General features: G+C 42.8%; 1 protein-coding gene across 3 annotated transcripts in view; it reads right to left on the bottom strand.

Annotated features, from left to right (window-relative positions):
- Positions 1-1,709: 1,709 nt before the first annotated feature.
- The window catches only part of ZDHHC14 (zinc finger DHHC-type palmitoyltransferase 14), a 287,105-nt gene continuing 269,283 nt past the window's right edge, over positions 1,710-19,531 (bottom strand). For 2 of the 3 annotated variants that reach the window (XM_029057932.2, XM_029057930.2), the window contains one exon: positions 1,710-3,045. In XM_029057932.2, the coding sequence (XP_028913765.1) occupies positions 2,644-3,045 (402 nt within the window). In that variant the 3' untranslated portion in view covers positions 1,710-2,643. The remainder of the gene's footprint in view (positions 3,046-19,531) is intronic. The other variant, XM_029057931.2, reaches the window with a different exon arrangement.

The following is a 19,531-nucleotide window of genomic DNA, read 5'->3' as shown; positions in this document are numbered from 1 at the left end:
GCTCCCTAGAATATTAAATGCAGCAGGGAGAAGGTGGCTGTACCCCTGCATTCTCCGTGCTACCAGATACAGCATGGCCTAAGTGGAAAGAGCATGGCCTGGAAGTCAGAGGATGTGAATTCTAACACCGGTTCTGCCATATGTCCTCTGTGTGACCTTGGGCAAGTCACTTAACTTCTCTGTGCCTCAGTCACTTCATCTGTAAAAAGGGAATTATGATTGTGAGCCCCATGAGGGACAGGGTCTTTGTGTCCGACCTGATTACCTTGTATCTACTCCAGCGCTTAGTACAGTGCCTGGCACATAGTAAGCAATTAACAAATACCATTATTGTTTTTATTAGTTGGAAAAACTGAGGAGCATACTAAGGTACCCCGGTGTCATCATTCCCCTGTGAGTAACCGGATAGAGGAGTCTTGTGTACCTGCAGAGGAACAGATGATCTGAGTTGGATAAGCAAGTGCTGTTATTAAAGTATGAAGTGTACTGTTATTAAACTAGAAATGGGTGCTATTTTTCAGGCTTGCCGTAAGTTATCATCACCTTCCCTGCATGCCCAATTAAGAAAAGGTTCTGGGTCATCGGTGAGAAAAATAAACGTTAAAGCTTCTTCCAAAAGCAAGAGAAGAACACGTTGATTCAGAACAGATTGCCATTTGACCAGAATAAGATGGCTGTTTTCCAAATAAGGACAAAAATAATGGATTTTTTTCCCCATACAGGTAATGGCCGGGCATCATTAAAGCATAACTGAAATGGTTGATGAATAATACATGCCATTGCCTTTGCACACATGCAGGGAGAGTTGGGTTTGCAGCCTGCTGGATAGATGATGACGTATTTTTATTGACAAGGAACTATTGCAGGATTTAACAGCTGAAAAACACATAGGTTCAGAAAGTTACCTGGTTCTTCCTGTAAATTGGGTTCTCTGCAGTCATCGCTGAAGTTATTCCTTAATCAAAATTCAGCTTACCTTCAACTTTACAAGGGGAAAAATGACTTATTAAGTTCACAATTATTTTTTATCTAATAGCCTAGTTGAGAGAAATTATGAGTTTAGTACTGAATGTAATGAGCACAGGGTTCTAACTCCAGCTATGCTGCTGATCTGCGCTATGATCTCGGACAAGTCATTTAGCCTCTCTGTGCCTCAGTTTCCTTATTTGTACAATATTCTCCCCACCTACCCCCATTCCCAAATGGGACAAGGCCTAAAGTCTGATCTAATTATCTTGTATCTATCCAAGAGCTTAGCACAGTGCTTAGGCACATAGAAAGCACTTAATAAATACCATAATTAAGAAAAATCACACTTGAAAGGGGTAGTCTTATAACACACTTTAAACGAGTAACTGTTACTCACCTTTCATTCAATTCCATAGCATCCTTTGAAGGTCACCTACAATTTGTCACAACACATGACAAGGGTGTGAGAGATGGAAACAGCAGTGACTTTCTGACTTGAGAACCTCTTCTCCTTGATAAAGCACACATTATAATCAGGAATTCTAAGTCATCTTCTAACCCCGTGTCATAAATTACACAACAAAAGATGAACAATGCTACTTCCCTATCACAGTTCTTTCCAAATCAAATCTTCCAGAGTCTGTAGATGCACCTATAACACAAACCAAAATCCTTTGCAAACGATGTCATTTGAAAGCACTGCTTCTTTTTTAAACTGACCAAGGATAACTGAACACAGATCCAAAGGAACAGAGGATGTCATTTTATTGGATGTCCACAGGAAATCTCGTCACATAATGTAGTGGAGAATCTGTGGCATGGATGGCACGACACAATACCTTATTTAAATACTTCAACAGAAGGTTAAATGATACGTAATATGATCAAACTCAGCAGCCCTTGGTATTTTAGATACCGCCTCTCAGCGTACAATAAGGTTGGATAATAATGACACTGTCCATGAATTCTGGCTGTTGCATGGCTGTTCGATAGAACGGCACCTAGAAATTCACAAATAAAAAAAGCAGCACTTTCTTTTAATACCAACACCACCGTAACACATACTGTAGCGTGGCATGCAAATCCACATTGGGCCTTTTTTTCATTTTTTTCTTTCTTTTTTTAACTAACAAACGGAATGGTAATCGTCTATCTCAGATATTAGTAGCATAACACTTAAGTGCATTTTAACCTGGCCACAAGTGTCATACACTTTATTACAAGAGTGGGTATTACAACAGCATAAAAACCACAGAGCATGACTCGAACATCTACTGGTCTTCCTGTTCATTTTGGAGCAAAGATTTTTGCAGACTGGATTCCAACTTGCTGGGAGATCCCTCATCTCACTGAGGCTGCAGGAAATGGATGGCCGTTGACTATTTCGATTTTTATTATGGGTGGGGAGGTCAAAAAAAAAAAGAGTCAAATGGAACAAAGCCATTAGCAACCGGGTCCCTCTCACAAATGACATCCATCCTCCGATCCACTTCACGAGCGTAAATCCCGTGACACAGAGTTCTTGTCCTCGAGGCAGGTTGGAACGGAGAAGTCTTTGTGGTGGACTGTCCATTGTGTTGGTGTGGCCACTTGTGGTCTGAGTAGCAGAGCTGGTGGAAAAGTGCCTCGTGTCTCTCCCAACCCCACATCCTCATGAGCCAGGGTCCACGGGGATCAGACCGAGCTGAGCTTCACAAGACCACGCACCGAATCTTCGTGGAGTGAATCCTGGCTGGCCAGGCTCAGGACGTGCATGGTGTGGCTGTGGGAGAGAGGGCTGCTTGTCGGCAACATCCCCGGAGGGGAAGGGGCTTCCTCCGGTGTAAGGAACTGGTGGCCTTCGTGCTCCTCTTTTAATGGAATCATGTCAGTCAGAACTGTCTCTGATGAGAGGTTTGGCATGGAGGAGGGTGGTGTCGGCTGTCCCAGGGTCAAGGTGGCGCAAGGAGCCCCGAGGCTGGCTTTCCCCGACAAAGGCAGGTCTTCGCTGGCAAGGCTGGGCTCGCTCTGGAGGAGCGGGGTGGCTGCTGCCTGCAAAACGAATTTGGTGCTCTGAATGCACTGGTCTTGGTCACACTAGGGAGCGGGCGGGAGCCCGGGAATGAACCAGAGTTGGGCCAGGAAGCAAGAGGAAGTGGGTGAGAAAAGGAGGGGAAGAAGAGAGGTAGGGGAAAGAATGGAATATGAGAAAAGGAAAAGTCATTAGTAATATTAGAGGGTTGGAGGGCCGGCACAAAGTGCATTGTGCACAACTAACTCAACCTCATTAATAATAATAACGATAATAATAATTGTGATATTTGTTAAGGACTTACTATGTGCCAGGAACTATACTTGGCACTGGGGTGGATACAAGCAAACTGGGTTGGACACAGTCCCTGTCCCACATGGGGCTCATAGTCTCAATCCCCATTTTACAAGATGAAGGAACTGAGGCACAGGGAAGTAAAGTGACTTGCCCATGGTCAAACAGCAGACAATAATAATAATAATAATGTTGGTATCTGTTGAGCACTTACTGTGTGCAGAGCAGCACTGGGGTAGATACAGGGTAATCAGGTTGTCCCATGTGAGGCTCACAGTTAATCCCCATTTTACAGATGAGGTAACTGAGGTGCAGAGAAGTTAAGTGACTTGCCCACAGTCACACAGCTGACAAGTGGCAGAGCTGGAAGTCAAACCCATGACCTCTGACTCCGAAGCCCAGGCTCTTTCCACTGAGCCACGCTGCAAGTGGTGGAGCCGGAATTAGAATCCATGACCTTCTGAGTCCCAGGTCTGTGCTCTATCCACTATGCTATACTGCTACAGATTAGCAGTGACACATCCATAATCTGCTCAGCTCCACCCCACTTTCTCCTAGCCTCACTGCCATCATCTGCCCATTTCTACAGCTGGCAACCTGGGCATTTTCCTTAATTCTTCCCTCTTCTTTCAATCCCTGTATTCGGTCTGTCAGCAATCCTGTTGGTTTTTCCATTTCTGGGTTCTGTCCCTTCCTGTTCATCCTGTGATGACCATGTGGATCCAGACCCTTATCCTATCCTGGCTCAACTACGGCATTAGCCTCCTTGTGGAGTTCCTTGCCTCCTAGTCTCTCCCTTCTCCAGTCCACACTTCTTTCTGCTGCCTGGATCATTTTTCTAAAACATTGTTCTGCAAGTCTCTCCACTCCTCAAAATCTTCATTGGTACCCATTCCCCTCCACATAAAGCAGACATTCCTTAATACTGTCTTTAAAGCACTTCCCTCAGTTATCTCTCTTCTGCAACATCCCAGCTTACATTTTTTATTCCTTTCAAAATAATTTACCTCGTTCGCTCACTGCCTTGTTTTCCTCTCTTCCATTGCCAATCTCTTGCTCACATCCTCCTGAGGGCTGGGAATTTCCTACCCCTTCTTATCTGATAGCCCAAAGATCTCTGTATCTTCAAAGTCCATCTGCAATCCCATCTCCCATACCTCCCCAATCGCCACTTCAGCATTTCTGTGCCACCTAAACTTTGAATAACAATAATAATATTGCCAAGATCCGCTCTTTCCTCTCCATCCAAACTGCTACCATGCTGGTACAAGCTCTCATAATATCCCGACTAGATTATTGTGTTAACCTCCTTTCTGATCTCCCTTCTTTCTGTCTGTCCCCACTCCAGTCTATTCTTCATTCCACTGCCCAGATCATCTTTCTACAGAAAGGCTCTGGGCATGTCACTCCCCTCCTCAAAAACCTCCAGTGGTTGCCTATGAACCTTCGCATGAAACAAAAACTCCTCACTATTGGCTTCAAAGCTTTCCATCACCTTGCCCCCTCCTACCTCACCTCCCTTTTCTCTTTCTACTGCCCACCCCGTACACTCTGCTCTTCTGCCACTCACCTCCTCACGGTTCCACATTCACGCCTGTTCCACCATTGACTCCTGGCCCATATTCTACCGCTGTCCTGGAATGCCCTCCCTCCTCACGCTCACCAAACTAACTCTCTTCCCCTCTTCAAAGCCCTACTGAGAGCTCACCTCCTGCAGGAGACCTTCCCAGACTGAGCCCCCACTTTCCCTCTGCTCCTCCTCTCCTCCCCATTCCCATTCTCCTGCCCTCTGCTCTTCCTCCTTCCCTTCCCTTACCCTCAGCATTGTGCATATTTGTATATATTATTTATTACTCTTTTTTGTTAATGATGTGTATATATCTATGATTCTATTTATCTTGATGATGTCTGCGCCAGACTACTTGTTTTGTTCTGTTTTGCTTTGCTGTCTCTTTCCCTGTTTTAGACTGTGAGCCCATTATTGGGCAGGGATTGTCTCTATCTGTTGCTGAATTGTACATTCCAAGTGCTTAGTACAGTGCTCTGCACATAGTAAGCGCTCAATAAATACTATTGAATGAATCAAGCTCTTACTATGTGCCAAGTACTGTTATTAGCCCTGGGGTAGATACAAGGTAATCAGGTTGTCCCACATGGGGCTCACAGTCTTAATCCCCAATTTACAGATGAGGTAACTGAGGTCCAGAGAAGTTAAGTGACTTGCCCAAAGTCACACAGCTGACAAGTGGCGGAGTCAGGAGTAGAACCCACGACCTCCGACTCCCAAACTCGTGCTCTTACCACTAGGCCATGCTGCTTCTCAAATAGTGAAATATTTGAATATTTCAGTATATGAAATACTTTCAACCCCATGTAGTTCTTATTTACAAATCTTGGAAATCTCATCACTTAAGCACTAACTCATGTACGTCTCCCTCTTTTCCATCTTCCTCCTTGCTGAAATTTATTTTAGTATCTATTTCTCCTGCAAGCATTTGGAGGACAAGAATTATTTGTGTCTGCTAATTCTCTTGTACTCTATGAAGCACTTAGTGCTGTCCCCTGCTCAATAAACATTATTGGACTCCTAGCCTCTTCCCTGGTCTCTCAGCTTCCGGTCTATACTTAACTCTTCACTACACTTCCACTCTTTAAAATCCTCCAATGGTTACCCATTCACCTTGGAATCAAACAGAATCTTCTGATCACTGGCTTTAAGTTACTCCATCAGCAATCTCTCTTTCCACTCTCTTCTCCTGCTATACCAGTTTGTACCCTCTATTCTTCCTAAGCTCACTGGGCTTTGATCTTAACTCATTCACCTCTTTGTTCATACCCTTCCTCTGGCTCTGCAAATTCTTCCCCTATCAAATCTCCCACACCATAGCTCTCCCTATCTTTAAGACCCTTCTGAAATCTTCCTTCCTCCAGGAAGCTTTCCATGGTTTTCTTCTCCCCAGATTTCCTGCTATTACCTTAGCTGTTCTGCACTCACTCCCTCTAGACATGCTTTTTATGCATTTGTTAAGCACTCACTATGTGCCAGGCAATTAACACACTTGACTAGTTGAGCACATTGCCCTAGCCTCGTTGTAGGCAGGGAACATGTCCACTATGTCATATTGTACTCTCTCGAGCGCTTAGTACAGTGCTGGGCACACAGTAAGCACTCAGTACAACTGAGTGCAAATTATTTTCTGCCTATCAAAATCTGAATATTTTATGGAAAAATGTCCCTTTTACTTCCCCTTTCTTGCAGATGTCCATATTCTTAAACTCAACCCTATCAGTTGATCTTTATTTTCCATCAATTGTATTTATTGAGCACTTACTGTGTGCAGAGCACTGTACTAAGTGCTTGGGAGAATAAAATACTACAGGCATGATCATGCACTTGAGCAGAGAGAAAAACACAGAACTGAAAGCCTCTTTATAGCTTACTTATTTCCTGCTTCAATCCACATTCACCATATGCCAGGACATTAACCACCTTCAAAGGGAAGGGCTGATTAGGAGCCATTCCAGAATGTGATGAATGTAGGTTGTACATTCGCTAGGGGCAGAGGAACATGTCTTCCAACTCTACTGTACTCTCTCAAGAGCTTAGTATAGTGCCATTAAACACTGTATGCAATCAATAAATACCACTAATTAACTGACAGTGCTCAGAAGTTAGAAAAGGTGGTCATAAAGCAGGGCATGTTCTCCAGAGGTTGGGGCCAAAAAGAGGGGAGCAGAGAAAAGGAGTAGGAGAGTGGGAGAATATGAAATTAGAAAGAGAGAGATAAGAGGAACAACATGAGAAGCCATGGCTTAGTGGACAGAGCACATGCCTGGGAGTCAGAAGGACCTGGGTTCTATGTGCCAGGCAATTAACCTACTTGACCAGTGGAGCACACTGCCCTGCCCTCGTTATGGGCAGGGAACATTTCCACTAACTCTGTCATATTGCCACTTGGCTGCTATGTGTCCTTTGGCAAATCACTTCATTTCTCCATTCCTCAGTCACCTTGTCTGTAAAATGGGGATTAAGACCGTAAGCCCTTTGTGGGACGAGGACTGTGTCTAAACCTAAGTGGCCTTATCTACCCCAGTGCTTAGTACAGTGCCTCACACATAGTAAGCGGGTAACAAATACCATAAAAAAAAGAACGGGGAGAAGGGAAAAGAGAGAGAGACCTAAGGACAGGAAGTGGAGCACTGACCTGCTTTCACTTCCTCCACTTCTGCCTGATTTATAGCACCAGGAAACTATTGTGACTCCTGGGCCAGGAGCCTGTGGGTGGCAGAGAAATATGGGGTGTCCTGGTCACCACCTCCCCTTTTTCCAAGGTGCAGCCACCCCCGCCACGGCAGAGGGATTCTGACCTGCCAATATTGACTTGAAGTGGAGCATTATTGAATCTCATTTTAGGCCTCTCAGGTGGCAAGCTAAAACATCCAGAGCAGAACTGACGCATCCCATTTCTGGATATCTGGTCACCTCATTAAGAGGCAAGGCAGGAAAAATGAGCATTGAAATCAGCACAAGTGGCCTGAGTTTCCGAAATGTGGAAAGACAATTGAAAATGATTTTCAAATCATCATTCAATCATCTTGTCCCCACCTACCTCACCTTGCTGCTCTCCTAATACAAACCATACCACACACTTCGCTCCTCTAATACCAACCTACTCACTATACCGCAATCTTGTTTATCTCACTGTTGATCTCTTGCCCTGCCTCTGGCCTGGAATGTCCTCCCTCTACATATCTGACAGAAAATTACTCTACACCCCCACTTCAAACTCTTATTGAGGGCCCATCTCCTCCAAGAGGCCTTCCTTGACTAAGCCCTCATTTCCTCATCTCTCACTCCCTTTTGCATTGTCCTGATTTGCTCACCCCAACCTCCTCAGCCTCACAGAAACTATGTACATACCCAAAATTTCTTTATGTTAGTTTCTGTGTCCCCCTCTAGACTATAAGCTTGTTGTGGGTAGGGAATGTGTTTAGCATATTGAGAAGCAGGGTTGCTTAGTGGATAGTGCACAGGCCTTGTAGTCAGAAAGACCTAAATTCTAATCCTGGCTTCATCATGTCTGCTGTGTGACTTTGGGAAAGTCACTTTACTTCTCTGGGCCTCAGTTACTTCATCTGTAAAATGGGGATTAAGACTGGGAGCCCCATGAGGGACAGGGAACTTGTCCAATCTGATTAACGTGTATCTACCCCAATGCTTACTTAAAAAGCACTATTATTATTACCATTATTATTATTATTACCAACTCTGTTATATTGTACTCTCTCAAGTGCTTAGTCCAATATTCTGCATACAGTAAACCATCAATAAATCTGATTGTTTGACTGACAGTCATGACAAGGTCTTTGTCTTAGGCAATGGAAAAACTTATTAATTTCCAACCTCTAGAATATAAGTTCATCCATTCATTCAACTGCATTTATTGAGCGCTTACTGTGTGCAGAGCACTGTGGGCAGGGAAAGTTTGTTGTTGGCAGGGAAAGTGTCTACCAACTCCGTTGAATCTTACTATCCCATTTGCTTAGTCGATACACAGTAAGTATTCAATAAATATCATTAATTAATTATTACTAAGTTGCTTAAAGAGGAAATTCAAGCCTCAGGACTGATCTCATTCTTCCCTGGATGACTCAGACCACAGCCAAATGAACTGCAAAACAAACAAAAGCAAGCCAAAGCCAAATGTTGGGATCATCAGGTCATCTACCTGCCTACTAAGAATGCTGACCTGGCTTCCTTTTATATTTCTTTTATCAATCTTCACTTCATCAAAAAATCAACAGGACAGAAGGGCATCTTACAAGCCCAGCATGTACTGTGTATTTTGGCTCACAGCCAACTTGGAAGTTTTCTGTCTTCTTGCTGTACTTTTCAATTGTGTAATGGCCCTTTATGTTTTCAGACTGGAGGCTGTACACAGTATCAAAAGTATCAAAAGTTAAGTTTAACTGCTTAAGCTCTAGAAGGTTGGTTTCATGTTCATGGGTTTGTTTTTTTTTCCAAAATACCATTCACTTGATGTGGGAAATGGGTTCAGTCTTTGCTGTATGGAAGAGTAAGATGGGGTTACACTTAAATATTACTTTTACTAAAATGGATGCCATGTTCTCTGCAGTGAATATAAGAGCATAAACTCCATTCTGGGGCAGATCAATAGTCCATCCAACCCAAGATAACACTGTTTGCCAAAGACCAATTCATCGGCAAATGTGGTCCAGGATGGCAGTTGGTACATTCTATTATCATAATAAAATGTAATAATAATAGCAACATTAATGGATGTGGTTGAATGTGAGCGCTATTTTTATAAAAGATTTTTATAATCTTTTACAGAGAAGCAGCGTGGCTTAGTGGAAAGAGCACGGGCTTTGGAGTCAGAGGTCATGGGCTCGAATCCTGGCTCGGCCACTTGTCAGCTGTGTGACTTTGGGCAAGTCACTTAAGTTCTCGGTGCCTCAGTTACCTCATCTGTAAAATGGGGATTAAGACTGTGAGCCCCACGTGGGACAACCTGATTCCCTTGTGCCTACCCCAGCACTTAGAACAGTGCTCGGCACATAGTAAGCGCTTAACAAATGCCAACATTATTATTATTAATGTTAATATCCACTGAAAAGGGCTAATTCATGGAAGAATACATAAAAATACATTATTATACTTACTGCTCACTGGTGTTTTATGGTGGATGAATATTTTTACTATGCAACCTGCTACGTACTATCCTATCTATTGAGTGGCCTGCTTTGATGGAGACTTTGGGAATTCTTGCAGGATACCATTTTAATCAATGGATCGATTATATTATTGAGCACTTACTGTGTGCAGAGCACTTGGGAGAGTACAATATAACAGAGTTGAGAGACAATGTTCCTGCCCACAATGAGCTTACAGTTTAGAGGGAAGGACAGATATCAACACAAATGAATAAATTACAGATATGTACATAAGTACTGTGGAGCTGAGGGAGGGGTGAATAATGGGTGCAAATCCAAGTGCTAGGGAGACACAGAAGGGAGTGGGAGAAGGGAGGGTTAGCTAGGGAAGGCCGCTTGGAGATGTCCTCTAGATTGTAAACTCACTGTGGGCAGGGAATGTCCCTCTTCATTGATGTATTGTACTTTCCAAGTGCTTAGTACAGTGTTCTGCACACAGTAAGCACTCAATAAATACGACTGAATGAAAGTGCTTTTAATAAGGCCCTGAAGGTTGGCAGAGTAATCATCTGTTGGATAAGAAGAGGGAGGGTGTTTCAGGCCAGAGGAAGGATGTGGGCAAGATGTCAGCAGCAGATGGACAAGATTGAGGTACAGTGAGTAGGTTGGCATTAAAGAAGTGAAATGTGTGGGCTGGGTTATAGAAGGAAATCAGGGAGGTGAGATAGGAGGGGGCAAGGTGGTTTATAGCGGAAGGTAAAGAGTTTCTGTTTGATGCCAAGGTGGATAGGCAACCACTGAAGATTCTTGAGGAGTGGGGAAACAGAATGGAGGGTTTTTTAGAAAAATGACCTCAGCAGCAGAGTGAATTATGGACTAGAGTGGAGGAGGGACAGGAGGCAGGGAGGAGCGAGGAGGGTGATGCAACAAAAGTTCCAATCAATGCTTGGAAGAAGAGAGGAAGATCTGCCCTCTAACATCCTTCCACAAGAACTGGGATGTAAATTTCTTTGAGAATTCCTATTCTGCATCCTTGGTGACAGAGCCATCCTTTTTCACTAATTTCAGCTTAAATATACCTGGCACCACATATCGAGTAAAGGAAAACAGTTTCTTTCTAATTGGAAAAGTGGTAGCAACTTCTTCTGGCCATACCCCACCAACACATGCTTTTTCGGGTCTGTAAAGACTTACTATGGGTCAAATAGTATACTAAGCACTGAAGCATATACAAGTCTTAAGGCAACACCCTCACTCTAACAAGAGCTACATTCCCCATTTGCTCATTATATATCAAAATACATTTATTTATGCTACTCGTTCAGTGCTTGTCCATTTGTTCTTCTCTCCTTTCTATGTATGCCTGGTTCTCCCCCTCTCTGGACTGTAAGCTCATTGTGGTAAGGGAATGTCACTGTTTATTGCTGTACTGTACTTCCCCCAGTGCTTAGTATAGTGCTCTGCACACAGTAAGCGCTAAGTAAGAATGACTGGATGCATGAATATCATCTGTCTTGAATTGAAAGCTCATCAAGTTCAGGGAGACTGTGGCTTAATTCAGTCCTTCAATCAGTCAATCGATAAATATTATTGAGTGCCAACTATGTACAGACCATTGTTCTAAGCACTTAGGAGAAACTGCAATAGAGTAAGTAGGCATGAACCCTGCCCTCAAGGACCTTACAACGTAGTGAGAGAGACAGACACTAAATCGCAATTAGAGGAAGCAACTGTATACACAGGTGCTGGGGTAATACTGTGACACATGCAAAGAGATGAGAAGCAGCATGGTCTAGTGGATAGAGCACAGGCCTGGGAGTCACAAGGACCTGGGTTTTAATCCCGATTCCACCACTTGTCTGCTATGTGACCTTGGGCAAACCGCTTAACTTCTTTATGTCTTCTTTCCCTCATCTCTACCATGGGGATTAAGACTCTGAGCCCACTGTGGGACATGGATTGTGTTCATTCATTCATTCAATCATATTTATTGAGCACTTACTGTATGCAGAGAACTGTACTAAGTGCTTGGGAGAGTACAGTTCAATAAACAGACACATCCCCTGCCCACAACGAGTTTACAGTCCAACCTGGTTAGCTTGTATCTACTCCAGCGCTTAGGACGGTGTCTAGTACAAAGTAAGAACCTAACAAATACTATGAAAAAAAAGGGGATGTTCTATAACTAATGTCTGATGAAGATGAATAAAGCTAAGTCGGGATTCAGTTCCAGGAGAGGAGTCCTAAATCCCCTAAGGGTTGTGAGTGCACTCTAACTTTCTTAATTACTCAGGGCACATTTCAGTCTTTCTCTTCCTACCAACTTCAAAATCAAGGGAAGATGAACTGGGAGTCCTTCTCCTTTCTATGTCACCTATACACTTGGATCTGCATCCTTTCAGCACTTGATATCCACCCCACCCTCACTCAGCCTCATAGCACTTAAGTACAAATCCAGACATATGGGAGGCAGCATGGACTAGTGGAAAGAACACAAGCCTGGGAGTCTGAGGACCCGGGTTCCAATCCCAGCTCTGTCACTTGCCTGCTGTGTAACCATGGGTAAATCATTTAACTTCTCTGTGCCCCAGTTTCCTCATCTAATAAAATGGAGATTCAGTGACTCTCCTCCCTCCTACTTAGACTTAGAGCCACTGTGGGACTTGATTAACTTGTACCTTCCCCAGAACTTAGAACAGGAGGACACATAGTACACTATTAACAAATATCACTATTATTATGACCCCTTCTTTATTTTAATATCTATTTCCCCTCTAGGCTGTATATTCTTTGTAGGTAGGGAACTCATCTACCAACTCTACTGCATTGTATTCTCCCAAGTGCTTAGTACAGTGCTCTGTACCCAGTAAGTGCTCAATAAATACCATTGATTGATTGATCTTACTTTTAGTGGGCTTGTTGCCCAGAAGAAAGGTTTTGATTCAAAGTGACTTTTGGGCAGAACATGGCTTCCCAAATATTCCAACTGCTCCTTTATTCTTGCACGGACCAGATCTGAGAGAAGCAGCGTGGCCTAATGGAAAATGTCTGAGCCAGGGAGTCAGAGGCCCTGAGTTTTAATCCAGACTCTGCTACTTTTCTGGTGTGTGATCTTGGGCAAGTCACTTACCTTCTCTGTGCCTCAGTTACCTCATCTGTAGAATGGGGATTAAAGCTATGAGCCCCATGTAGGTCAAGGCCTGTGTCCAATCTAATTACTTTGTATCTATCTTAGGTCTTAGTACCGTGCTTGGCCCACAGTAAGTGTTTAACAAATATCATTACATAAAAATTATAAAAAAAGATCATGTTGATCTTCCAGTTTGATATCCCATGTGAGTTTAAGTTTTACTAAATTTCAAAAGAGAATATAAATACACATCTCTTGCTTATTTAGTCCTTTCTCCTTTCTGATCTGAAACACATACTTTTTTCAAGTGTGGCTCAGGAGAAAGAGCCTGGGCTTCGGAGTCAGAGGTCATGGGTTCGACTCCCTGCTCTGCCATTTGTCAGCTGTGTGACTGTGGGCAAGTCACTTAACTTCTCTGTGCCTCATTTACCTCATCTGTAAAATGGGGATTAACTGTGATCCTCACGTGGGACAACCTGATTACCCTGTATCTACCCCAGCGCTTAGAACAGCGCTCTGCACATAGTAAGCGCTTAACAAATACCAACATTATTATTATTACCATGCTCAAAACCTCTTTAAATGTGCTTCTTTCAGTCCATTAGGGATAAAGTATATGAGTAAAAGAAATAAATAAATCCCAAATCATCCAAGGTGAAGAAGGCATGCTTACTGACTTTTTTAAATTTATGAAGCAGCAGTGTAAAAGTTCAGCATTTAGCAAAATGCCTGCTCTTAGTCAAAACATGCTTGTTATTTAATTCGATTTCACAGCTTGTGTTAAAATCAAGTTAAAAGACAAGTCATTCCTCCTTCCCTGCCTTTTCCTAGAATTTAGGGTTTTTTTTAACCTTAATTGTTAGATTGTCTTTCTTATTATTCAGCCCTCCTGGTGACTACATTTTCGCCATTATCAATTATGGTCATTTTGAAGACCAGCAGTACTATATAAAAATGCTCTTATTCAGTTTCCTTATCATTCCTAAAATTACTTGAAAACTATTTCTCCCTCCTCACCTCTGCCAAACTAATTCTCTTCCCCTCTTCAAAACCCAACTTAAAGCTCACCTCCTCCAAGAGGCCTTCCCACACTGAGCTCCCCTTTTCCCTCTGCTCCCTCTACCCCCTCCCCCCACCTCTCCGCAGCTAAACCCTCTTCTCCCCCCTTTCCCTCTGCTCCTCCCCCTCTCCCATCCCACCCCCTCAGCACTGTACTTGTCCGCTCAACTGTATATATCTTCATTACCCTATTCATTTTGTTTAATAGATGTACATCACCCTGATTCTATTTATTTGCTATTGTTTTAATGAGATGTTCTTCCCCTTGACTCTATTTATTGCCATTGTTCTTGTCTGTCCATCTCCCCCGATTAGACTGTAAGCCTGTCAAAGGGCAGGGACTGTCTCTATCTGTTGGCGATTTGTACATTCCAAGCACTTAGTACAGTGCTCTGCACATAGTAAGCGCTCAATAAATACTATTGAATGAATGAATATTCGGCACATTTTCAAGCTGAAAGTAGTTTAGAGAGCCATACCTACATTTTGCATCCAGGGAACTTGAGAGCATAGAGGATTCAATTTTTTTCAAGTGAGCATTCCTTTCTCTGCAAAAGAAACTCCCAATGCCACAGGGAAATTGAGAGGTGAGGTGACATTCTCTACTTGTCATGTGGACTATTCCAATTGTGACTGTCTTCCGTATTTCCTACCTGACAAGTCTAACTCTTACTTATGTTCCATGCAGTGATTCCATCCACAATAATCACTTTCTTTCACATGACTCGTTTTGAAGAGATTCGTCTTCATATAAGAGTTAATGGTGGAATAATGAGATCTGGGGTAAAACCACTAAAGCTAAGAGGAAGACAGATGATCTCGAGATTGTAAACTCCTCGAGGGCAGGGATCATATCTTCTAACTCCACTGTACTTTTCCAAACACTTAGCAGGAAGGTGTGGACAGAGTAAATAGTCACTGAATACCAGGTATTAAATGTAGACAGGTAGGCTTATTCACAGGCCAAATCTGTATGGGGCAAGTGTCTTGTTTCAGAGTATTTTTGGCTTCAAATATTCATTTATGATTGTGCAACTGTACTATTTTTAGCACTCACTATGTGCCAAGCACAGTACTAAGCACTGGGATAGATTCAAGATAATCAGGCCCTATATGGGGCTCACAGTCTATATAGGAGGAAGAACAGGTATTGAATCCCCATTTTGCAGATGAGGGAACTGAGAAACAGAGAAGTGAAGTGACTTGCCCACGGTCACACAGCAAACAAGTAGTGGAGCCAGAATTAGAACCCAAGTCCTCTAACTCCCAAGCTCGTGCTCTTTCCACTAGGCCCTGCTGCTTCCCAGAATCTGCACAGGGAAAATCGAACTCTCATCTCCAAGCCAGTATTTGCAAATATTACTCAGGTAATGTTAGTGATGTCTCCAGGCCTCTCCAGATGGCATTAGAGGTTTCCCCAGCCCCTCGCTCTGCCTTTCCACCTGTCTACCCCATGATGGTTCCTCAATCCATAGAGGCCAACAGCGGAGATGGGGGAGACAAGGATAGAACCTCTCAGCATTCCCAAGCAGCAGCTATTAGCTAACTCACTGAACCTACTCACTGTACCTCGATCTCATCTATCTCACCACTCACCCCTCGCCCACGACTTGCCTCTGGCCCGAACACTCTCCCTTTTCATATGTAACAGACCGTCACTCACCCCACCTTCAAAACTTTATGAAAGGCAAAGAGGCCTTCACCAACTAAGTCCTCTTTTCCTACTCCTATGTCACCTTTGCACTTGGATTTATTCATTCCCCTCTTACCCCCTTGCAGCACTTATGAACATAGCTATAATGTAATTATTCATATTAATGTCTGTCTCCTCCTTTAAACTAAGCTTGCTGTGGGCTGGGAATGTGTCTACCAACTCTGTCATATTGTATGCTCTCAAGGGCTTAGTACAGTGTTCTGCACACAATAAGCACTCAATATATATAGCTAATTGACTGACTGATGAGCTCCTAGTCTAATCACGAAACAAAAGCACACCCAAAAAGGAGACGGATAGACTACGGTTTATACAAAGGCACTGGATGTGGATCCCTCATCATTTTGGAGATGAGGCTGGAGATGCTGTGCATTACAAAACATGGAGGTCCATATGCTTTGGGGGAAGAGATGGTCCTGTATGTTCTCAGCAGACTTGGGTACAGCTTCTACCCCCTCCGAACTAGGGCCAATTTTGAGGCAAGTCTGAGTAGAATGAGTCGTCCTGAGTTTTGCTGGGATCATGGTAACTCCCAACCCTGCTCGCCTCCTTTAGCTCTTCCTTTTTTACATTCTTCCTTCTTTGTGGATCTAGCTCTACTTGTTTGTGAATGTTCCTCGCCTTTAATTTTCTCAATTCTTTTTATCTCCCCAGGGCCTGATGCACATGTATTTTATATTTAAGCCACTAGAGGGTATCCCCACTCCTCACACTCTCCGTTGGCTGTCCTTTCAGGAAGATGCCTAGAAAGGACTATAGGTAATGGAAATATTTTCCACAACCCCCCAGAAAACTGAAGAATGCTGCCCAAATCCCTAAGAAAATGCCACCACTGCTCCCCTTCATCTCACCTTTCCAAGGAACCTGTAAAAGACCTTAAATCATCAAAGCAGGCCAAAACCTCAGTGGGGCACTGGCAAAAAACACTTTTGGCTGAAGAGAAAGTAATGAAATCCTTTAATGTGGCAGTGATAAATCACTCTGGCAGCTGATTTACTGTTCAAATGAAATTTCAGTATTCAACTGCAAAAGCAGATTATAACTTCAGGTTCTATAGGCCTACTCACATTATCACTTAATGTTGCATTTTTAAAGCATCAAAAATCTAATTTATCTTTACTTTGGGAATGTTCATTTCATCTAAATGGATTGATTTGAGGGACAAGATTGAGTTTATAGATTAAATGCTACTAAAACCAGAAGAGTGAATTTTCTAGAATAAGCATGGAATAAGAATAAATATAATCAACATTTTTTTCATAAGAATGCACCATAACTTAATTCCAGAACTTCTGCTAAAGGGGATGGTGGTAGATCCACAGTAAATGTTAAAAGTTGATAATAAAATTAATGATACAGGAAAAAAAATCTCCAACATGAATTGTAAAAATAAATAACAAGAACAATGATCATGTTATTTGCTAAGCTTTTATGCGCCAAGCACTGTTCTAAGCACTGGGTCACAGTAAGCGCTCAATAAATATGATTGAATTAATCTACATTCAGATAAGTCATGGTTCCTGTTGCACATAAGGCTTACAATCTAAGGGGGAAGGGAGAACAGGTATTTAAATAACATTTTACTGATGAGAAAACTGAGGCACAGAAAAATTACAAGACTCATCCAAAGTGCCAGAGATGGGACACACTAGCCCAACTAACACACTTCCCCTCTTTGAAAGTCCTGCTGAAAGCCCACGTCACCCAGAAGGCCTTCCCAGAACACTCTTCATTTCTAGAACACTGACACCCTTTCCTCTGCTCCTCCTCCCCTCCCCATCGCCCCTACTCCTTCCCTCTGCTCTACCCCCTCCCTGCTCCACATCACTTGTGTATATATGTACATATTTAGTGTTCGATTTATTTTATTAATGATGTGTATTTCTATAATTCCATTTATTTATATTGATGCTACTGATGCCTGTCCACTTGTTTTGTTGTCTGTCTCCCGCCTTCTAGACTGTGAGCCCGTTGGATAGGGATTGTCTCCATTTGTTGCCGAACTGTACTTTCTAAGCACTTATACAGCTCTCTGCACATAGTAAGTGCTCAATAAATACAACTGAATGAATGAATGAATTAGAATCTGGAACTCCTGACTCGCAGCCCTGTGTTCTAGCACAGGATCTGTCACATGCAAAGGGAAGCTTTTTTTTTTTTAACTGCCATGCACACCCACCACCAAGAAGCTGTCCAGAAGGGCTCAATTCTATCCCCTAAGCCCAGTAGTTTTGAGGAATTTTTCCCCTTCTTTTTTCACCCTTCACCCATGCTGAAACTCAATCACAGAGCAAGGCTTGGGCCTGGCAGTTGACAGTTTTGGGGGCATCTTTTGCAGAAAACTCCTCACTGAGTTCACTATGACAGCATTTCCTTTTCAGGATGAGAGTTCAGGCTTCTTAGTGAATGGAAGGAGTTGGTCTCCCAGACCAACATACTGTAATGAAAAGGCTTACGTTACAAGGTTTGAAAGTAACAGGTGTAACATGTATAATCATGTAACCACCAGATTTGAGATGGAAGATCTTTTTCGTTTTGCTTTTAAAGAACTCCATTTACGTCTCAAAATACAAGATAATCGGGTAGGATACAGTCCCTGTTCCACATGGGGCTCATGGTCTAAGGAGGAGGGAAATCAGGTAGATATTTAATCCCATTTTACAGAGGAGGAAACGGACACACAGAAGAGTTAAGTGACTTGCCTAAGGACACACAGTCAGCAAGCGGACCCCACTTCTGATCAAACCTTCCTGCCTACTGCAATTCTGTTATATGGTATTCTTCCAAGCACTTAGTACAGTGCTCTACAATACAGGAAGTGCAAAATAAAAACAACCAATTGATTGCTGCAGTGGAAATTCCACTCCAGCTGCGATGGACTTTTCATGAACTATATGCAACTCACTCAAAAAATTTTGGATCATTATAGGCCTCCTGCAATTCCAGGCCAACGTTTTCAGGAATAGTCTCGGCTTTATATTAATCTTGATAATGAATTATAGAGAGAGAGAGAGAGATTTAAATTATTAAGGAACACAAGTGCAGAAAATGACTCTTTAAAAAAAGAAGTGTGGAATTCTTTGGCAATCTAACATCTACTGCAATTTCAGTCCATGTGAGGTTCTCAAAGGATTTACAGTAAGACAATGCTGAATGCAAAGAGAAAATATCACCATGATGATTTAGAGTTCTGAAATCCTTGAAAAATATTCTGTATCAAAAAAATGGGCTTCTCTGTTTCTGTGTATTATTTCCCCATGCTCAGCATTTAAGAATGAAACCTAAGGAGAGGAATGGGTAAAAACGGACATGAAAAACAAACAAACTTTATTGTAGTGTACTCTCTCAAGTGCTTAGTACAATGCTCTGCACACAGTAAGCACTCAATAAATATCACAGATAAAAACAAATTACATTTGCTTCAGTGGGAATATCTGCATACATTTCAAGAACACTGAGTACCGTTTTGTAATGTGTTCAATATTTCTATATTTCATATTATTCTTCTTAGAACCCCCGCTCTATTACAGGCAAGCTACCTTTCATCCATGACCTTTTCCTCTCCCGCTCTCTCCTCCTCCTCGCCCTTTCGGAAACGTGGCTCTCTCCCGAAGACACGGTCTCCGCCGCCGCTCTCTCCAGCGGAGGCCTCTCCTTCTCCCACTCCCCCAGACTCACC

The sequence above is a fragment of the Ornithorhynchus anatinus genome, chromosome 2, assembly GCF_004115215.2.
Source record: "Ornithorhynchus anatinus isolate Pmale09 chromosome 2, mOrnAna1.pri.v4, whole genome shotgun sequence".
Classification (NCBI taxonomy): domain Eukaryota; kingdom Metazoa; phylum Chordata; class Mammalia; order Monotremata; family Ornithorhynchidae; genus Ornithorhynchus; species Ornithorhynchus anatinus.
Note: the sequence above shows the minus strand (reverse complement) of the source record. Positions and strands in the feature narration are given on the sequence as shown.